We start from the raw sequence: 23,244 nt of genomic DNA, 5'->3' as shown, positions 1-23,244 counted from the left end.
AATCTTCAGTACTAGTGGTCTCATTTATTCTTCGTTCATTTTATCTTGCAGTTGAATGTTACTTGGCAAGTTGGAGAAAAGCTTAGCACAGGTAAATCTGATTCCGCCTGAGATATTGATAAATGTATGGAAGGCAGAGATTGTTGCATTTTTCTGCAGTTCTGGAAAATCAGAATTATCCTAACCAGCTGAATAGGAAGGAAATCTGGATCCTTGCCAGTGTTTATGAGTGTGATTAAACAATTGGGGCAAAAGAAAGCTTTGTGGTTTCCAATCTCAACGTATGTAGTGACAGCACATAGTTCTGTAGACAAAATGAGCCTCTTAGATAAAACAAGTTAATAAAGTAGGTCTAAAAGTGTGAAGAGGATGATTGGTGTCTATGGAAATTACTTGTGGTTTTTCCAAAAGCAGATTTCTGCACAAGTGGGTGATGATTGGGAGGGAAAAAAAAATGAGCAGATTCAATGGAAACTTTAAAGGTTAAGAGAAATAAAATTAATTTCATTTAGAGAAATCTTGAAAGACGAAGAATTAGTCTGAAAGTTCTTGCCATCACTTGATGCCACCACAGAATCATCGAGGTGGAAGGACCTCTGAGAGTCATTTGGCTCCAGATCACTGCCTTCAAGCTAGTGGATTACTAATCACCCCAGGACAGATCAAACAATAATACTACTACTAATAATAATGGCATTTGTTAATCCCTTACTATGTGCAAAACACTGTTCTAAGTGCTGGAGGGGATACAAGGGGATCAGGTTGTCCCACGTGGGGCTCACAGTCTTAATCCCCATTTTACAGATGAGGGAACTGAGGTTCGGAGAAGTGAAGTGACTTAACCAAGGTCACACAGCTGACAAGTGGTGGAGCTGGGATTCGAACCCATGATCTCTTACTCCCAAGCCCGGGCTCTTCCCACTGAGCCACGTTGCTTCTCCAATCAATCAATCATTCAATCAGTCTATGGCATTGGGATGCTTGCTGTGTGCAGAGCTCGGCCCAAAGCGCTTGGGAGAGTACAATGGTTGTTAATTAATGATTAGATGATGCAGAGTCCTTTTGTAAACACATCACCTCTCTTCCCTGAGCCCCTGTTGAAAACTTGAGAAATAGAATGGTTTTATGGGAGAAGGGGGAAGTAATGAGGGAGGAGGATTAAAGCCAGTTGGAACTCTTCGTTCTACTTAATTTTACCCACCAGGCACCATGTGGTTTTCTGGGGATATAGTTTCCTCCATTTGGAAATGGCAGCTGAGCCTGAAAAAGATAAGGAGTCAGGCAAAGGGCAATACATATTTTTCAAGAATTTCTTCATAAACTTTTCCCAGGGACACTTATACCCAGATCACATCTCTTCAGATCCTGTCTTTGTCCTCCCTTACAGGCAGATATTTTGTCCTTTTTCAAAGAGTCCATTTAGTATATAGGTTTGAAGGATAATTTTAAGTGTTCTTTGGCATTTGTACTCGACTCAAGAGTGTTCTTATGTCCTTTGGTGAGAAATCTACTTTGCATCACTTCAAGGTGACACTCCTCAGGCATGGACGCAGAAACACTTCACATTTTACATATGACAGAGAGTCATTGAGGAGCTGAAGGACATAAGGTTATTTTGAATTAGAATAAACTGTCGCTTATACTGATTTATTTTGAATTTATTTTCACAACTTTGTTGAGTCAAAGACTCCATCCCTCCTTGCACTTGCTATCATAGAATTGGTTTATTTTTCCACCCCCAACCTGCCCCATTTTTGAGAATCTTGGTTTAAATTACCTTTGTAAACTGTTGCTCAGTTAAATATATTAAAGTAAAATTCTTCACTCAAAGGGTCTGCTTTTCCTAATGAAATTGCAATATTTAGGATAGGGTATTATAGTCATGGTATTAGGAGCTTTAATAAGCTATCTAGAACAAAACTGTCCTGATAATTTTTTCCGGATTAGTCACTGATCGGTGAATCCCTCAGCTCAGAAATCATTCAGGTTGTGTTGCTGTTAGTTTTATCTTGCAGTACTGCCATGTTTCTCCATATATCTACCTAATTATATGCTATATATGCATTTATGCATGAATCCTTAGCAATTGCCTTTCTATAGTCCCTCAATCAGTGCCATGGGCTTGAAGATACTAACTCACAGTTACTGATGATTAAGGATAAAATGGAAGCCAGTTGTTATACTGTTACTTCATGACAGAATTCTATTTATGCCACTCTCAGCTGTGATAGATTTGTGTGCTCCTCCCCCTCTGAGTTTTTCCTGTTTTTCAGGTGTAATTGTGTCAAACCACATGGTAGATAAATGAACTGGGAGTCAGAAAGGCTTATAATAATAATAATAATAGCATTTGTTAAGCTCTGGGGAGGTTACACGGTTATCAGGTTGTCCCACGTGGGGCTCACAGTCTTCATCCCCATTTTACAGATGAGGTAACTGAGGCATAGAGAATTTAAGTGACTTGCCCAAAGTCACACAGCTAATTGGTGGGGACAGGATTTAAACCCATGACCTCTGACTCCAAAGCCCGGGCTCTTTTCCACTGAGCCATGCTGCTTCTCACTTGAATTCTAATCCTGGCACTGCCACTTGGCTGCTGCATGACCTTGGGCAAGTCACTTCACTTCCCTGTGCCTCAATTCCCTCACCTGTAAATTAAGACTAAGGCTGTGGGCGCTAGGTGGAATGAGAACTTTCTCCAACACGATTATCTTGTGTCTACCCCAGGACTTAGAACTGTGCCTGACACATAGTAAGTGCTTAAAATAATAATAATAACAATAATACTGTTCAATTGCCTTCCCTATGATTTCTAATTAGAAACTTCACCCCAAACTATCATTTTTTGTTGTTGATTTTGGATTTATCTGAACACATTGAACCCCACAGTTCATTCCGTTAGTTCATATCTCTTCGTTTCATAGGCTCCCTCCATTGAACAATATAAAAGACAGTATTCTCAGAGATACTTTTTCCTCTTCCATCAACACATTTGTTTTCCAATTGGCTCCTCAGAAATATTCATTAAATCGTAAGATGCTGGAGAAGAATCTTCTGGTTTTCTGTTTGGAGCCTCCAAATGCTTAATACAATCAGTCAACTGTTTTTATTGAGCACTTTCTCTGTGCACAGCACTTCATTCACTTGGAGAATACAGTAGAGTTAGTAGACATGATGTTTGCCTTCAAAGAGTTGACTGTCTAGAGTGCTTCACAGTCAGAACTCTATAAATACTTTTTGATTGATTGATATTTGCTGAAGCCAGTTTGTACTTTTCATTGTTAGATGAGCCAAGTATTAAGATTGACACCTCAGACTCATTTTCACGTAAGATACTTAGTCTTCCCCCTTTGTCCCCTCCTGGAATATGTAAAACATCGCTTGCAATGCTAAGAAGCCCAGGTAGCAGATAGCATCATTATTGAAGTATTTCTTTCTTTAGTGGAATCCTAAACATAGAAGACACAAAGGGATTAGTCCCAGAGAAGTGAAATTGCTGGAAGTTGGCAAAAGTTGAACATGTTCCAGATAGAAAGCATGTTTTTTAGAGATCTCCTAAAAGTTGATATTATCTTTAGTTTTCTGCAGAAGATCAAGCCGTGATGTGAAGATAAGCACCCAGTGATTGACAGAGATGTAGACATTTGGATGGTTGTCGGAGTAAATTTGAGCAAATTGTTTCTATTCCTCAGCAAGTCTCTGTGGATTCCTTTAGTATGACTTGCGCTATATAAAGTTCCAATTTTACGTTACTGAGCATTACTGTTGTGTGTGACTATTCCTCATTTTATCCTTAAGCTTTACCAGTGATAAAGCTCCGATGGGGAAAATGTGTATCTTGCAGCTGTATACGTAGCATATAGATTTGTGTTCTTTGCCCAAAGTGATTGCGTACCATCCCCAAGCAGGCTAATATGTGGCTCTCCGGAGGAGTTAGATATCACATCATTGCTCAGCACGAAAGACTCCTTAAAGAATTCACTCTGTTTTACAATCTGCCAGCCTCCAATATCATTTCCACCAGGTGTACTTCAAATACTGGTAATGGACATCAGCATGAAATTATGGCAGGAAGAATATTATGGGCAGGGAATTAGTGGTAAGGTAACTCCTGATGTGCAGCAGCAGAAAAGTCGGACAAGATATCATTATAACCTTCCCAAAGTCAGACGAAAGTAATCGTTTAATTCACAAGAAGAGTGCAGTATTTTCTAGAGGGACAGAGAGTTCATTTGCTAAGTGTAGGCTAATAGAAATTGATCACTCCTGCCTAAATCAAGAAATCTTTCATGATGTAATACAGATTGTAAATCTCCTTAAAGGCTCTGCTCTCACACATATCCATCTAAGAGATCCTTAGAGAGGCAGAGCTTAACACTTGGTGAATTTTTCAAAGATGCAACATACATGTATCTTTGGGTTTTTATCATCTGGCAATATTCAGGGTTGAGAAAAAATGATAGTTAAAGCCAGAAATGAAGTCACCTCTACTGCTAACCTTCTCACTGTACCTCAATCTTGTCTCTCGCCGCCATCCTCTCACCCACTCCTACCTCAGGCTTGGTATGCCCTCCCTCCTCATATCAGATAAATGCTCTCCTCCACTTCAAAACCTTATTGAAGGCCCATCTCCTCCAAGGAGCCTTCCCTGATTAAACCCTCCTCTCCTCTTCTCCCATTCCTTTCTGTGCCACTCTTACTTGCTCCTTCATTCATCCTCCCTGCCATCCCCACAGCACATATGTTCATTCATTCAGTCGTATTTATTGAGCACTTACTGTGTGTAGAGCACTGTACTAAGTACTTGGGAAGTACAAGTTGGCAACATATAGAGACGGTCCCTACCCAACAATGGGCTCACAGACTAGAAGGGGGAGACAGACAATAAAACAAAACATGTGGACAGGTGTCAAGTCGTCAGAATAAATAGAAGTAAAGCTAGATGTATATCATTAACAAAATAAATGGAATAGTAAATATGTACAAGTAAAATAGAGTAATAAATCTGTACAAACATATATACAGATGCTGTGGGGAGGGGAAGGAGGTAGGGCGGGGGGATGGGGATGGGGAGGGGATTATGTGTATATCTGTAATTTATTTATTTATACTAATGCCTGTCTTCTCCTCTAGACTGTGAGCTCATTGTGGGCAGGAATGTGTCTGCTGTTATACTGTACTCACCCAAGCACTTAGTACAGTGCTTTGCACACAGTAAGTGCTTAATAAATACTATTGAATGGATGAATGGCAGTGTGATCGCCAATGTCAAGACTTCTCACTGTGTAAAATTGAGCCCATTTGACTGATAGACAAGTGTTGCTTCTCAGTTGCTTCACCTCTCCTGCCAAGGTCCAGGTGATGAGTTGGTAGAGAACCCTATATGCTGTGGATAACTGGGGGGCCTTGGGACCCCTTCGTGAAGTGAGACCTGGATATGTTTCCCCATTCTTCCATTCCTCGGTGCTGCAAATAAACTTTATCATCCCTCTCAACCCCGTGCATTTACCTTCATCTTCCATCAAAAGCCATCGTTTTCCTCAGACTTTGCTTGTTCCTCTAGACTTGTCCTCTATACTATAAGCTCATCCTCTAGACTGTAAATTGTCCTTTAGACTGTAAGTTCGTCTTCTAGACTGTAGGCTTATTGTGGGAATGTGTCTGCCAGCTATGTAAAGAAGCAGAGTGGCTCAGCAGAAAGAGCACGGGCTCTGGAGTCAATGATCGTGGGTTCAAACCCTGGCTCTGCCAATTGTCAGCTGTGTGACTTTTGGCATGTCACAACTTCTCTGTGCCTCAGTTGCCTCATCTGTAAAATGGGGATTAAGACTGTGAGCCCCCCATGGAACAACCTGATCACCTTGTAAACTCCCCAGCTCTTAGAACAGAGCTTTCCACATAGTAAGCGCTTAACAAATGCCATTATTATTATGTTGTATTAGACTCTCATAAGCAATTAGTACAGCACTTTGCATAGTGTCATCAATAAATATGATTGATTGATTTCAGTTCTTGATCTTAATTATTTAATTCTAAAACAGGTAGTGCTAGGACTAGTTTAGTACTCTATTTTAATAGGCTGCACAACTTAACCCATTTTCTTTTTAATGGTATTGGTTAACCGCTTACTATGTTCCAGGAACAGTACTAAACTCTGGGATAGATGCAAGCTTGGACCCAGTGTCTCACATGAGACTCACAGTCTTAATCACCATTTTACAGATGAGAGAACTGAGGCTCAGAGAAGTTGTGACTTGCCCAATGTCATCCAGCAGACATGTAAAAGAGTCAGAATGCAAGTACCTCTCCAGGCCTGAGCTCTAACCTCTAAGCCACACTGCTTCCCACATTGTACACATTTTCAGTGTATAATGAATGTTAGTGGAAATATTTGGCACTTATAGTTGGCACTTATTAAATGCTTACTATGTGCAGAGTATACTGTTCTAAGCGCTGGGGAGGTTACAAGATCAGGTTGTCCCACAGGGGGCTCACAGTCTTAATCCCCATTTTGCAGATGAGGTAGCTGAGGCCCAGAGACGTGAAGTGATGGAATTTGAACCCATGACCCCGACTCCAAAGCCCGTGCTCTTTCCACTGGGAGTTCACCGCCTCCAGGAGGCCTTCCCAGACTGAGCCCCCTCCTTCCTTTCCCCCATCCCTCCCCCCCGCCTTACCTCCTTCCCCTCCCCACAGCACCTGTATATATGTTTGTACGTATTTATTACTCTATTTTATTTGTACATATTTATTCTATTTATTTTATTTTGTTAATATGTTTTGTTTTGTTGTCTGTCCCTTCTAGACTGTGAGCCCGCTGTTGGGTAGGGACCGTCTCTATATGTTGCCAACTTGTACTTCCCAAGAGCTTAGTACAGTGCTCTTCACACAGTAAGCGCTCAATAAATATGATTGAATGAATGAATGAATGAATATTTGCAGCCATGAGTAAAGTAGGGTAGAAAGAGGCACCCTGATGCTGGTAATTTTCATGTGCTTCAGTGCTAGTTTTCTCAGATGTGTCTTCCATAGGTGAAATTTGTTTAGCCCCATCACGAGTATGCCGTCTGAATCTTTTCTATTTTTTATGGATCTCTTTTTCAGCCTACTGAGTGGGCAAAAAAGATAAGAGTTATCTCTCGTTTCTTATTTCACCATGAAAGCACAAATGGACTTTTAAAATAAGCTTTTGTGTGTAAGGGTTAGTTTGGTGAACTTGAAAGAAAAATTCAAAGTTCAATTTTAATTTTTCTTTTCCTGCAGGTGGTTCAGACTCTCTCATCTGCCTGTGCTTATGGGAATTCCTTTGCTCTCCTGGATTTAATCAATCAATCGTATCTATTGATCACTTACTATGTACAGAGCGTTGGGGAAAGTATAATACCACTGAATTAGCAGATATCTTCTCTGCCAATAATGAGTTTACAATCTAGAGGGGGAGTTAAATCTTCCCATTTCAGGTGCCACCCTGAATAACTTTTTTTTTTATTCCCATCTGAGGAATTTTTCAATACCTGGAAATAAGGAATGGGAAGCATATTTGGTAGTGTCCCAACCTCCATCCTCAATTTAACTTTGAAAAGAGGGAAACCGTTAATGCAGACAGGCAAATTAGCATGGGCCACTTGGGTAGAGAAAGTAGGATTTGTCTCCCCTTCTTTCTATTATCATCTTTTTATTAGACTTTCATGGGGATTGTAGAGAAATTTTACATATAGAAGTCAATACTCAGAGGTTAGTAATCTGGGCTGTGGTAGGAGAGCCAATGGTATTGTCTTTTCAGATTTCAGATTTAGTATTACCATCACTATTGACAGTGAAAACCGTGTGGGAGCCAGAAAGACCTAGGTTCTAATCGCAGCTCCTGCTGTGTGACCTTGGACAGGTCCCTGAACTTCTCTGGGCCTCATTTACCTCAGCCGTAAAATAGGTTTAAAGAGTATGAGCCTATGTGGGATGGGGACTGTGTCCAACCTGATTAACTTGGATCCACCTCAAAGCTTAGTAGGTGCCTGGCTTTGTTAAGCACTAGTAAGTGCTTAACAAAAACCACCGTAATTATTAGTATTATGTGGGACAGGGACTGTGTCCAATCTGATTAACTTGTATCTACCCCAGTGTTTAGAATAGTGCTTGGTACATAGTAAATATTTAACAAGTAATTATAATTATTATTATCATCACCATAATCCTGGTTCCACCACTTTAGTCAAATACTACTACTACTACTACTAATAATAATGACATTTATTAAGCACTTAAGCAGCATGGCTCAGTGGAAAGAGCACGGACTTTGGAGTCAGAGGTCATGGGTTCAAATCCCAGCTCCACCAATTGTCAGCTGTGTGACTTTGGGCAAGTAACTTAACTTCTCTGGGCCTCAGTTACCTCGTCTGTAAAATGGGAATTAAGACTGTGAGCCCCCTGTGGGACAACCTGATCACCTTGTAATCTCCCCAGCACTTAGAACAGTGCTTTGCACATAGTATGTGCTTAACAAATGCCATTATTATTACTGTTATTATTATGTGCAAAGCACATAATAGCACACTCAGCAGAACTGGATGTGAAGTAGTAACCTCAGCAGTTTCTCTCTCTCTCCCTGCTCTCTTTCCCTGCTCTCTTTTCCCCCCTTTCTTCCTCTTCTCTTTCTTCCCCTTCTCTTTCCCCACTACCATAAACACCTTATACAAGCCTGTGTCAGCTGAATTCCTGGGAAGATATATAATTATCTGCTTTCAGGGACACCTGTCTTTGAGTACAACACACAGAACCAGAGTGTAAAAAGAGAAGAAAACCAATCTCTCTGACAGCCAGGCAACTGGGAGACTTTTTTCAAACTAGATGTTGTCAGTGGAACTATTTCCATTTTTGTTTTAAAGAATGGTTCATTCCAGTTCAGCACCACCCCTCAAAAACTATGAATTGCATTCTTTAACAGAGCCCAGCTGCATCAGCAAGCAAGGGACTATGTAAAATTTAGTTGGTTGCATATGAGATTTTTCAGTCACACTGGGATAGGGTCTCACTGAAAAGTTTCTCATTGACACTAATTAATTAATGATGGCATTTATTAAGCACTTACTATGTGCAAAGCACTGTTCTAAGCACTGAGGAGGTTACAAGGTCATCAGGTTGTCCCACAGGGGGCTCACAGTCTTAATCCCCCTTTTACAGATGAGGTAACTGAGGCCCAGAGAAGTTAAGTGACGTGTCCAAAGTCACACAGCTGACAATTGGCAGAGCGTAGATTTGAACCCATGACCTCTGACTCCAAAGCCCGGGTTCTTTCCATTGAGCCATGCTGCTTACCTCTTCCCCTTCCCTTTCTTTTTCCTCCCAACATCTTTCTCTTCCTTTATGCTTTTCTTCACCCCTAAACACATTTCTGATGCTAAGTACTGTATTTATTACTGCTCTTTTCCTCTGTGCAACAAATACTACCCCAAGGAAAGAAACAATTTTCATTCAGTTCTGCAGCTTTCACTGTCACTTAAACTCTATCTGGAGTTGTGGGTTGAATCTTGACTTTATCTGTTTCAATTACTGTTGAAATATTTGAGCTACAGAATTATATCTGAATAACTGCAATTTTTTAAATAATATGCCACTCTTATAAAGACATTCTTTTTGTCCCCTAAAATGAAAAGGAACTCAATTTTTAAAAATTCCAGTTTTCATCTCTAGGTTGTTCTTTGTAATAGATGCTTAATACTACCAATTCATTTGGACATATGTTCTTGGTAGTATTATTAAACTAAGAGGTTGTAGTTCCTTAAGAAAGGACTTCATTTGCACAGTTTTTGGAGATTCAGGGAAGTTTTTGTCCCCCACAGGACTCCCTCACCCCAACAGCACTTATTTACACATCCTTGTGCTCAGCTGTTTCCCTATCTCTAATTTGTCTTAAAGTCTGTCTCCCCCAGTAGCCTGAATGCTCCTTGAGGGCAGGGAGCATATCTATCAGCTCTATTGTACTCCCCCAAATACAGTGCTGTACACAAAGTAAGTCCTCAAAAAATTTCCAAAGTAAAGACTTCTTACAGTATTGAATTTTCTGTTTTGTATAGGTCCAGGTTAGAGATTAGGAAGATGAATTTGCCACTACAATGTTTACAAAAACATCAGCAGGTCATAAAAATTATGTTTAGGAAAGATTTCTTTGGTTTATGTCCATATTTCTCGAAGTCAGCCACTCACCTTAGCTATGCTCACCTGCTTCAAGTCCTGCACAACTCAACAGACTAGGAGGGCACAGTAGATTTGCCTGCATTAAATACCCTCAGAAACAGATGAACTGTATTAAAAATCTATTGGATTAGCCTGAGGAAATTGGGAAAAGACAATCTTCCAGGAGAGAGGTCGGGAGTGTTTGGAAGCAGTTTTTTTTAACATACATTTTTTAATGCAAGGCAAGGTTTCCAATGGTCTTATAAAGGATGTGAAACATTTGTGAGTTTTGTGTGATTCAAGAAGCTTCTTTTTCCTATGCTTTGTGTGTTCTCTCTGTATGTGTGTATGTGTATTCACATGTGCAGTGTGTGAAGGTGTGTGGGCATGTATACAGAGACACACAAACTGTGAACGTAGCTGTAATGTAAATAGATATATGGGGTTGAGAATTGTATTTGATTCTCCCTAGAAAGAGTCACGGTCATACATATTTCTTTCTCTGGATTTGGAGCTGAATGGAAATGTTAGATTTCTATTTATTAAAATGAACATCTGCTTGGGATAGCTTATTAAAAATTAAGCTCAGTTAAATCTTAGTTTCCTGTGATCTCTCCATAAAGTGGATCAGTGCTGCCTCTCAACCATATTGACTTGGTTCAGTGGTTAGACAGTTATTAGCATGAATGCATAAAGACTACTTTCTTGTTCTGATAAATTACAAATGATACTGACAATTTAATGTCCTTTAAGGGGGATTACAGTTGTTCATAATTTACCTGCTGTCATGTCTACTGTAAATTATTACACTGCAACCATCGAGGCTGGGAGAAGAACATGCTTCCTCAAGAGTCTCGCTGACCTGTGTGCTTAATGCCCCAGCCCTTTCAAGTCAGCTAAGTGGTCTGTCTTTTAGCAGGAAATAATAGTATGAGGGAGGGGAGACTTCTTTAAGTCCTCTGAATAATGGTATAATGATTGATTGATTAATCAATGGTATTTATGGAGCCCTTACTTTAGGCAGAGCACTGTACTAAGCATAGTACGATACAGATATTGTCAGGTACTGGACAAGTCAACTGGGCTTCCACTATGATCTTTAGAAAAAGGGGAGAGATGCAATGGAGCAAAGACAGAAGCCAGGAAGGGAGGAGAAGGAAGACAGGAAGGGAGGAGAGGAGGAAGAGAAGGGACTAGTGAATGGTGGGAAGAGAGGAGAGGAGGGTGGGAAGGGGGAAGAGAGGAGTTGGAAAATGCTACTGAGCATTATAAGCCTCTCTCTCTCTGTGTACATGACCTCTCTGCTCCCAAGTGTATTTTTTTTTTATGAGCATACCCCGCTGACAATGTCCTGGGACACTAAGTTAATCCTTTCCAGGCATGTGACAGTCCACTGAATGAAACTCCAGAATGCACAGGCAGTTCATCCCCAGCTGAGCACACAATCAACCAGTCAATCAGTAGAATGCATTGAGAACTTACTGAGTGCAGGGTACTGTACTAAGAGAGTACCATAGGATTAGTAGACACCACCCCAGCTCTGCCACTTGTCTGCTCTGTAACCTTAGGCGAGTCACTTGACTTCTCTGTGCCTCAGTTGCCTCATCTGAAAATGGGGATTGAGACTGTGAGCCCCACGTGGAATAGGGACTGTGCCCAACCCGATTTGCTTGAATCCATCCCAGTGCTTACTACAGTGCCTGGCACATGGTAAGCACTTAACAAATACCACTATTATTATTATCACCTCTCAAAACTGGGCTTCAGAGCTGAAGCTTTGCCACCTTCATTGTGCCACTGCAACATACGTTGCACACAGCAAGGGAGAGGGACGGGGGACTATGATCCTGGGGAGAATGGAAGAGGAGTCCAAGGAACATGACTGGTTACCTGATGCCAGCCCAGCACACTTCCAAGGTGTCACCTTTCTGCAGCCCTACTCAATCGAAAGAAGCCAGTTGAAAATCAACAAAGGACAAGGCCGTCCAACCCCTTTTATTCTATGGCAGAAAGGGGTTTTCAGAAGCAAGAAAACAACGTAGTAGAAGGTTCATTCATTCAATTGTATTTATTGAGTGCTTACTGTGTGCAGAGCACTGTACTAAGTGCTTGGGAAGTACAAGTTAGTATCATATAGAGACGGTCCCTACCCAACCTCGGGCTCACAGTCTAGAAGGAAGAGACAGACAACAAAACAAATCATATTAACAAAATAAAATAAATAGAATAAATATGTACAAGTAAAATAGAGTAATAAATATGTACAAACATGTATACATATATACAGGTGCTGTGGGGAGGGGAAGGAGGTAAGGCGGGGGGGGTGGGGGGAGGCGGGGTCGAGGAAACAGGGGGCTCTGTCTGGGAAGGCCTCCTGGAGGAGGTGAGCTCTCAGTAGGGCTTTGAAGGGAGGAAGAGAGCTAGCTTGGCGGATGTGTGGAGGGAGGGCATTCCAGGCTAGGGGGAGGACATGGGCCGGGGGTCGGTGGCGGGACAGGTGAGAATGAGGCACAGTGAGGAGGTTAGCGGTAGAGGAATGGAGGGTATGGGCTGGGCTGTAGATGGAAAGAAGGGAGGTGAGGTAGGAGGGGGCGAGGTGATGGACAGCCTGGAAGCCGAGAGTGAGGAGTTTTTGCCTGATGCGTAGGTTGATTGGTAGCCACTGGAGATTTTTGAGGAGGGGAGTAACACGCCCAGAGTGTTTCTGCACAAAGACGATCCGGGCAGCAGTGTGAAGTGTAGATTGAAGTGGGGAGAGACAGGAGGATGGGAGATCAGAGAGGAGGCTGAAGAAGGTGCCATTTAAATGAATGACATCACTGAAACCAGAGTTCCTCATCACTTCCATCTCTCTCTATCCATCACGTGAACCATTCTGGAGTTATACATGGGCTTCAAGTGGATTCAGGAGAACTTCGCTTGGAATCCCGGGATATGAATGTACTAGGTATTGAATAGGATGAGCTCTGGATTATTGATCCAAACATTTCTCAGGTCTGAGAAACTAGCCTTCATCTCTCTGTGACCCTTCTGCATGTCATATGAGTTGATGTCAGCTTCACTGCTAATGGCAAGGGATTCTCCTGAGAACCCAGTCGCACACTCAGGCAACTCATTCAGGAGGCAAAATAAAAATCTCAGAGAAAGAATGGACTGTAAAAGCAGGGACACACTGAAATCCCTTGAGAAAGTAGCAGGAGGAAAGCTGTCGTCCTTATGGGCCAAAATCTCTTTGGAATCTCTTCTCTCCTTTCCTTTCCAGGATTTACAGTCCAGCAGTTTTCACAAGCACTGAAATTTGGTTTCCAAAAAAAATTTCCAAAATAGAGGAAAAAATGAAAATCGGAAGTGAGATGTTTGCTTGCACTCAGCCAGATTGTTTTGCCCATTATGTATCATTTCACTTCCTGGCTTTGCATTAAGAATCTTGTTTTCATTTGCTCTGCATTATTTTAAGAAATTAGATTAAAACCTGATCAGTAATGAGGGTTTTGTGTACTGGGAATATGGAACTACTGTATTTTCTTTACTTCAGAGAAGTTTGGGTTGCAGAGACCAGAACTTTTAGGAAACTTTAAACAATGACTTTGGATATGTACTAATAACCTGGGGATAAAAAAATTCAAATTATTGTCTATTTTTGTGCTCCACTTTCTCCAATGGATGAGCCACCCTGAATATATTTGCCTATCTTTTCAAGCAAGCTGGCCACCCTGTTCCTTCAAGCATTTCAAACTTGTTTTTCTTGAAAGACCTTATCACTTCCCTATTTACATTGTTCAGATCTATTTAACTGTAGTGTTTTGTCACTTAGAGGAATAACTCACCAATCTGTTAGCACACCCTCTCTTTATAATGCTATGAAATGGGCTAATTTGAATTCTGAAGTGTTACAAACCTCCAGATTGCTAATTACTTTAGACACTGTGAAAAATAATTACTCCACATTATTTTTGATATTTAATTGGCAGACTAATGCATTTAACTAAGGACCTGCAATATAACATTTCACATTACTGTACAAAATGCAGTGGAATGGAAAACTAGACTAAAACTTTACAAGTAGGAACATTGTTTTGAACAAATCAATAAAGATTATTGCTGCTCTAGTTTTAGTATCTTTTGAAGTAAAAGGCAAAAAATGGATCTTCCAGTTAATAAAAACAATTAGCAATGTGTTTTCTTAAAAATATGGTGTATTAGGGGCACGACAACCATTATATCTCATATGGGTTATGGAAATTGAATGTTCTACTAAAAATTGTCCTTTCCAGGGGTGCATTTTTTCCTTTTTCTTTTTTTTTTTCTTAATGAGGGAGATTGGTTTTCTAGTCAATGGATTGGATATGTTTATAACTGAATCCGGTTTGATCCATTTTCTGGTTATGGTACTTTCTGCTAAAATAATATTCCCAACTAGAGCTATCATGAGGAAGTTTAGATATTTTGGGACCTGTGACCAGGCATGTAATAACAATAATAATAATGATAATAATAACGGCATTTGTTAAGAGCTTACTATGTGCAAAGCACAGTTCTAAGAACTGGGGAGGATACAAGGTGATCAGGTTGTCCCATGTGGGACTCACAGTCTTAATCGCCATTTTACAGATGAGGTAACTGAGGCCCAGAGGAGTTAAGTGACTTGCCCAAAGTCACACAGCTGAAAAGTGGCAGAGCTGGGATTAGAACCCATGACCTCTGGCTCCCAAGGCCGTGGTCTTTCCACTGAGCCATGCTGCTTCCCTGAAATACAAATAATGATAAATGTATTTAAGCATCTGCCAGAATTAGGGCAGATACAAGATAATCAGGTCAGGCACAGTCTATAGGGCTGTCTAACTGGGAGGGAGAAGAGGTACTGAATCCCAATTTTACAGGTGAAGAAACTGAGGCACAGAGAAGTGAAGTGACATACAAACAAATGGTGGAGCCAGAATTAAAACTGACTTCCAGTCTTGTGTTCTTTGTCATATTATACCTCTTCCTATTATATCCTACTATACAAACAGGAACTCCTCACAGGTGGTATCAGGATTTTCTATAACCTGAAACTGTGATATGCTACTAATGTGATGAATGGCTTCCTAAAGATTCCTATCTAGAAGAGTCAGCCTTCCATTTGTCGATGGTCATTAAATTATCCACCATCCGATTTGGGATTTGTTTTCATTAATGTACTCAGAGGGGTGGTTAAAAGATTTGCACTCATCACCACTTAACCAACCACAAGTGACCTGTTTCAGGGAATGTAAATTATTTTCAGAATTTCAGAAATTGAAAAGGGATAAGTGGAAGGAGAAAATGTTGGGCTGGTGTGAAGCGATAGCCCGTAACCCTCACAGAATCCCCAACAACACCAGGACACCGGAGATCTCGAGTGATCTGGCAGATGCTTCACAAACCTCTACTCTGGTGAGTGCAAAATTCCCTTCCCTGAAAGTGGCATTTGTACAAAAATCCCCGAAAGGCGAGGGGAGAAACTTTTCTCGACTCCCAGGAATGAGCTTGTTTTTGAATGCTATGTCTGTATTCTGTTTCTCCTCTCCTTCTCATCATTGGATAGTTTGTTCAAATTTGCATGAGACCATTATCAGCCAGGTGTTTTGTGAGTTTCCAAAATCAAGGGGAGATTACTGTCCCTGTCATGGTTTTCAGCAGTTTCCTCTGAAGTCATCAATATGGAGAGAAATCTTGGAGAATGCTCCATTCTGATCAAGGTACTTCAATGAAAATTCTACAGAGGTAACAAATATGTTATATTCATATAGATTTCCACAGTCAGTGACAAAAGCGAAGACTAAAAAGGTTTCCTAAAGATGAGTTTTATGGTGTTTGATTACAAACAAAAAAAACATTTCTCACTTTTTAACATCTGAGTTGGATTCAACAGCGTTTACTGTAATACATAACTGTAATGTGTTAATCAGTTTTGTTCAGTGTTTTTTCTAATGAGGTTGAGGGACTAAAGAAAGAATTTTTGGCTTCTTGGTTTTCTGTTTATAAAGGAAGGCTTTCTTTTCCCTAATCATTTTCCACTGATGAGAAACGTTAGCAACCCATTAACAGGAAAGGTTTCAAATGAGCTTATCGGGCTTTGTTGCTTCCCTTTTCGATATATTATAAAAACGGTATCCACCTTCTCTGATATGAGGGGGGAAAAGAAATCCCCTGGTAGCATTGTATTACAAATTGGTCTTTGAGATTTCATTTGATCATTGTACAGCTTTCTTGGAAGGGACAAAGAAAATGTCATTTCTTTTCAGGATAGATTCCTCTCTTTGTCTCCTTGTTTAGGTGATGGTAGATTTAGCTACTTAACTAGGAACAGTGGGATCTGTCAGCTTTTCTTGCCTCGTTTTTCACCTTCTGGAGTGTTTAACATTTCCAGTGTCCTACATGAGGTAGGCATACCCAGCCAAGCATTACTAAAGAGCTGTCAGAAAGAAGCATTAGAACCAGGAGCTGGGAGAAGAGAACAGACCTTCAATTGTTGAAACATGGAGTAGGCATCAAAGTAGAAAAGCAAGTGATTACTTCAATTTAATAGATTTGTAGGGAGGTGGTGGAGGGAGAGGAGAACTCAGGGGAAAAAAAGCATGTTCCCATACCAGATGACTCTGTTTGACAGTCCTGGAGACTGAGGAGACCATGTTTTCAGGCCGAGTGCCGGAACATCAACCTCATATAAATTTGAGAGCCAGAACAGCATGATCTAATAATAATAATAATAATAGCATTTATTAAGCACTTACTATGTGCAAAGCACTGTTCTAAGCACTGGAAAGAACAGAACACGGGACTGGGATTCAGGGAACTGGAGTTCTAATCCTGACTCTGCCAGTTGTTTGTTGTATGACTTTAGACAAGTCACATCTACAAAATGGGGATGAAATTATCCTTTGTTCATTCATTCATTCATTCAATCGTATTTATTGAGCGCTTACTGTGTGCAGAGCACTGTACTAAGCGCTAGGGAAGTACAAGTTGGCAACATATAGAGACAGTCCCTACCCAACAGTGGGCTCACAGTCTAGAAGGGGGAGACAGAGAACAAAACAAAACATATTAACAAAATAAAATAAATAGAATAAATATGTACAAATAAAATAGAGTAATAAATACTTACAAACATATATACATATATTCAGGTGCTGTGGGAAGGGGAAGGACGTAAGGCGGGAGGGATGGGGAGGGGGAAGAGGAAGGACGGGGCTAAGTCTGGGAAGGCCTCCTGGAGGAGGTGAGCTTTCAGTAGGGCTTTGAAGGAAAGAAGAAAGCTAGCTTGGCAGATGTGTGGAGGGAGGGCATTTCATAGATTGGAGCCCCATGTAGGACAGGGACTGTGTCCAATCTGACAAACTTGTATCTACCCCAGGGTTTAGAACAGTGCTTGACATATAGTAAGCGCTTAACAAATTTCACTTAAAACAAATGAAAACAAAACAAAAAGCAGGGGATGGGGATGAGACATAGTGAAGAACCCCACTTTCACCACACCAAACCCAATCTAGAGTTCCCATTCACCACATAACTATACAATTCTAATGGTAGATAAAATATAAGCTCTTAATTGTGGTTTTATTTTTCAATCCATTGTTAATGCTCTGAGATTATATGAGATTATTGCACAATTACACTTTTTTGATTGGGGCCCGGATATACCTATTGGAACAGTGGTCTGCCTCAAATTAGATTTTGATTAGGGAATGTTAATGCAGAACTTGTCTTTGTGATTGTTTTCAGCCAAATTAGATCAGGATGGACTCATAGGACAATAAATGCTATCATTACTAGGTAAGGCCATTCAGACTTGCTTTTCACCTCTGGTTAGGCCAGCAAGATGCTCAGAGGAACCACGAGATGGTCAGTGGTCCTTTTTCACGTGCATCCTCGTGGTTAAGGGTGGGCTCAGTGGTATTCACTGAGCACTTATTGGGTGCAGAGCATTGTTCTAAGTGCTTGCTGAAAGTTCACAATAAATCTGGACCCTTCTTTGCTTCACTGTTTGCTCTTTTTCTCCATGCCCGACCTCCATTCTCACCTCCTTAAACTCCCATTTTTCAGGTTGGACACTGCAAGACTGATGAGAAGCTGAGTGTGTGTGTCTGGGGTAGAGCAGTTTGTCCACCTGGGAGTAATGAAAGCAGCTGAAATAGGTGGAGAGGAGCTGTGGGTTTGGGGCCATTTCTGGATTCAGGTGGCAGGGGGAATCCAAGTTTGTTCAGATGGTTTTGGAAGCAAAGACTCATACGCACAGAAGGGAGACAAGGTGACTTCTAACACAGCCCAAAGATGCCCCAAAATGATCAGAGTTTGGCATGTTAGTCAATCAATCAGTCAATCAATGGTATTTATTGAAGGCTTAATGTACTAATACTAAACACTTGGGAGAGTCTACTGGGAGATACATTCCCTGCCCAAAAGGAGCTTACAGTCTAAAGGGGGAGACAGACTGATATAAATAATTTATGGATCTATCCATGTACATAAGTATGACTTGGAGACTGTCACTGCCTGTTTTGCATGATCTTATCCAGATTAAATTCCACTTGATGTTACTATCCCTCTGTGCTGCTGGACACTTTTCCAGATGGTCTTATCTAAAGTTGGCCATGGTCATTCGGCATGGAAAAAATTCTCCAAGAGGCAAAAATGTTCTTTTGGTTCTGCCACCCAGGGGAACAGCTCGGAAGCTGATATTTCTGCTTTCTGAATAACTTGCCTATTTTAGGTGCCCCACGGAGAAGCAGAAAGACTTCCAGTCCATCCAACAAGGACACTGTCCTAATGATAATAGTTACTATTATAATTTTAATATTGGCTATGTGCTTACTAAGCTCCTACCTCTTCCACAGACAATAATAATTGTGGTATTTGTGAAGCACTTAGTATGTGCCAAACACTGTGCTATGAGCTGGGGTAGATGTAATGTAATCAGATAGGAAACCCTCTCTGTCCCACATGGAGCTCAGAGTTTAAGGTGGGGCCCGAAGGGGAAAATCAGTATTGAATCACCATTTTACAGATGAAGAAATAGAGGCACAGAGAAGTTGTGTCTCACCTGAGATCACACAGCAGACAAATGGTAGAGCTGTGATTAGAACCCATCCTGTGCTCTTTCCATATTGCTTCTCTGGAAGAAGGACAGTGCACTTACATGCTCATACTTGCTCACTCTCTCTCTTTCTCTCTCTCTCTCTCTCTCTCTTTATCTCTCTCACCCTCCACCCCCCCCAACCCATTCTGTCCCCAATACAGTATCACTACTATCTGTAGGAGAGTCTTGCCCCTGCAGTTTGACCTTCTGGGGCATGATTGTCCAAGTCACAGCCCATCAATTCTCCTCATTTTTTATCCAAAACATTTTTCACCTCTTTCTTTCCAACGGTGTTAATCCAAGAAATATGATTTAATTCAAGTAAATTGCTCTAGGATATGATCTGGATGAAAGCTTCCAAACAAATGAAATGGCTTTCCAATGCATATAAAATACATATCTTGCCTCAGTAGCAAAACCAGTGACTGCAACGTTGGGTGTTTTCCTCCCTGTGGTTGAGTTAGCTGAAAACTTGCTTAGTAAACATTCTGTCAAGTCCCCAAGGTTCCCAATCTTGTTAGTTTGGGCACACTTTAGAGTCAATGAACATTTTGCCAAGATTAAAAAGAAATGACTTCCAGAAGTGCCGTTTAGACAACTAATGAATATCTTTGTTAAAGTGAACATTTATTGAGAAAGGAGGCATGGAAGCAGTGCAGCCTACTGGAAAGAGCAAATGTCTGGAAGTCAGCAGACCTGGGTTCCAATCCCGGCTCCTCCTCTTGTTCTTTGAGTGACCTTGGGCAAATCACTTCACTTCTCTGTGCCTCAGTTACCTCATCTATAAAGTGGAGATTAAGACTGTAAGCCCCTTGTGGGACATAGCTCCCAACCTAAGTGCTTAATAAATGCCATTACCTGCTATGTGACCTTGGACAAGTCACTTCACTGTGCCTCAATTTCCTTATCCGTAAAATGGAGATGAAATACCCGTGCATGCTCTCATTTAGCCTGCGACCTTCATGTGGGTCAGAGGCTGTGTCCAATTGGCTTAAACTGTATCTATCCCAGCTCTCAATCAGTCAATCATACTTACTGAGTGCTTCTGTATTTAGAGCACTGTCCTTGTAGAGTACAGTATAACAGAATTGATTGACATGTTCCTTAAGCAGCATGGCTCAATGGAAAGAGCACGGGTTTGGGAGATGAGTTGAAATCCTGGCTCTGCCAATTGTCAGCTGTGTGACTTTGGGCAAGGCACTTCACTTCTCTGTGCCTCAGTTCCCTCATCTGTAAAATGGGAATGAAGACTGTGAGCCCCACATGGGACAACCTGATCACCTTGTATCATCCCCAGTGCTTAGAACAGTGCTTTGCACATAGTAAGTGCTTAACAAATGCCATTGTTATTATCATTATTATTATTATTAAGGAGCTTCGCTAAAGGGTTTGAAAGTGCTCGACACCTCGTAAGTGCCTTATACCACAATTATTATTATAATTTTTCAAGGGAAAATACCCACCTATTCCCAAGTGCTTAGTACAGTGCTCTGCACAGGGAAAATGCTCCATAGATACGATTGATGATGATGAGATGCCCTGCATTCCCCAGCCTTTCTTCCCTGGAGTCACACCCAGAATATCTCAGAATAGAGATGCGGTAAAGCCACATCTAATTTAAGCTCCAGGAAGGTGAGATGGAGAATAGGACAAAGAACACCCTTTCAGCCAAGTATGGATTAAAGGACTAGCATCTAGCACTGTAGATGTCCAGAATGTGCCAATCACATCAGACATTGCTCTATGAAAAAAAAAAAAAACTATGATTCATTTCTTCCAGGAGAGCTTTATTTCTTTTTTACTTCAAATTACTCAACATCTGCACATTTCCCGTAACACCCCCATACTCCCTTGCACTTCAATTTATGGTGCAGAGAGAATGAATAAAATTTCTCATCTTTATATTCAACTCAGGAACAGAGTTAAACCCTTTTGGGTCAGTAGATCAACCTCAAAGACACAATACTACCAGGGCATTCTGATTCGTACCTATCTGATGACAGAAACGTCAGCAGCTGTAAGACAGCACATGCTTCTTAAGAGAAGCAGCGTGGCTTAGTGGAAAGAGCCCGGGCTTGGGAGTCAGAGGTCATGGGTTCTAATCCCAGCTCCTACACTTATCAGCTGAGTGACTTTGGGCAAGTCACTTAACTTCTCTGGGCCTCAGTCACCTCAACTGTAAAATGGGGATTAAGACTGTGAGCCCCATGTGGGACAACCTGATGAACTTGTATCTACCCCAGCGATTAGAACACTGCTTGACACATAGTAAGCATTTAACAAATACCAACATGATTATTATTATTATTCTCATCCCACCTAATTATCATGCCTCCTTTCCACACTGAGCATCAGTCCAGAAAAGAAAGTATAGGTGGTAAAGCAGGGGATTTAAAAAATGCTTCAAATAGCTGGTGCAGTGTGACCTATAGGCCTGGGAGTTTGACAACTGGGATTCTATTTCTGACACTGCCAGTTTCATGCTGGGTAACTTTGGACAAGTCACAATTTCTCTGGGCCTCGATTACCCACCTATAAAATGGGGATTCAATAGCTGTTCTCTCCACCATGCTTACTTTGGGCAGGACATTGTCTGAAACACTTGGGAGAGTGCGATGAGGTGGACATGGTAAATATGACAAGGAGCTTACGGTGAGCCCCATGTGGGACAGGGACTGTGTCCAACCTGATTAATTGGAATCTACCCCAGGACTTAGAACAGTACTTAGTAAGTGCTTAACAAATACCATAATAAGAGTAATAGTACCTGGCATCCTTAGGTTCTAGACTGTAAGCTTATTTTGGCAGGGAATGGACCTACTTATTCTGTTGTATTGTACTCTCCCTAGCAGTTAGTGCCCTGCACATAGTAAGTGCTCAATAAATATGACTGATGGATTTGGCAGGATTAATGGAGACAAACGGGATCAGGGTCTGTGTTTAGTCACAAGTTCTGCAGGAGGTGTCGCCTCTTTCTGGGAGTAGTTAATGTCATTTTTGTGTACCCATGAGGTACAGTGCACTGTCCTAAACATTTTGGAGGCACATTCCCCATTTACAAGGGAGCTTATATTCAAGTGGGGAGTCAGACTTAAAAATATTTCCAAATAGAGTAATCAAAATGAATAATTGAATTAACAGTTGAATTTTCAAGCAGTCGTAAGTGCTGAGATAGCTATAGATAAGTACTTAAGTGCAAGAATTGGATGATGGTTTTATTCAGCTTGGAGGGCTGGGAATTAATTAAAGAAGGCTTGTCAGAAGAGGAGAAATTTGAGGAAGGCTTTGAATATAATAATAATAATGATGGCATTTATTAAGTGCTTACTGTGTGCAAAGCACTGTTCTAAGCGCTGGGGAGGTTACAAGGTGATCAGGTTGTCCCATGTGGGGATCACAGTCTTAATCCCCATTTTACAGATGAGTAACTGAGGCACAGACGTTAAGTGGCTTGCCCAAAGTCACACAGCTGACAAGTGGTGGAGCCGGGATTTGAACCCATGACTTCTGACTCCCAAGCCCGTGCTCTTTCCACTGAGCCACGCTGATGGGGAAGTCTATTTTGGAGTTGGAGAGGGAGCGAGTTCCAAACCAGAGCAATAGTGTGGGTGAGAGAATGGGGATGAGAGAGTTGAGAGCTTGGGAGGAGCTGAGGAAGTGAGCTGGGGAGCAGTGGGTGAGGACAGTGAAATTAAAGATGGAGTGAGTTGGTGGAGTGTCATGAAGTGAATTGTGAAGAGTGTGGGCTGAATGCAGAGAGACCTGTGAAACCAGTGTAGGTTTTTGAAGAGTGCACACAACAGTGCTCAAGGATGCTTCAAGGTGATTCTTGCAGCATATAATAATTTTTTAGACTGTGAGCCCACTGTTGGGTAGGGACTGTCTCTATATGTTGCCAATTTGTACTTCCCAAGCGCTTAGTACAGTGCTCTGCACATAGTAAGCGCTCAATAAATACGATTGATGATGATAAT

General features: G+C 41.2%; 1 protein-coding gene across 3 annotated transcripts in view; it reads left to right on the top strand.

The window, feature by feature from the left end:
- The window catches only part of MARCHF1 (membrane associated ring-CH-type finger 1), a 520,911-nt gene that overhangs the window by 291,033 nt on the left and 206,634 nt on the right, over window positions 1-23,244 (top strand). The window contains exon 2 of one of the 3 annotated variants that reach the window (XM_038754943.1): window positions 15,437-15,585. The exons of the other annotated variants lie outside the window; for them this stretch is intronic. Within the exon in view, the coding sequence (XP_038610871.1) occupies window positions 15,475-15,585 (111 nt within the window). The 5' untranslated portion in view covers window positions 15,437-15,474. The remainder of the gene's footprint in view (window positions 1-15,436; window positions 15,586-23,244) is intronic. 3 annotated transcript variants of the gene reach the window in all.

The sequence above is a fragment of the Tachyglossus aculeatus genome, chromosome 12 (genome assembly GCF_015852505.1).
Source record: "Tachyglossus aculeatus isolate mTacAcu1 chromosome 12, mTacAcu1.pri, whole genome shotgun sequence".
Classification (NCBI taxonomy): Eukaryota; Metazoa; Chordata; class Mammalia; order Monotremata; family Tachyglossidae; genus Tachyglossus; species Tachyglossus aculeatus.
Note: the sequence above shows the minus strand (reverse complement) of the source record. Positions and strands in the feature narration are given on the sequence as shown.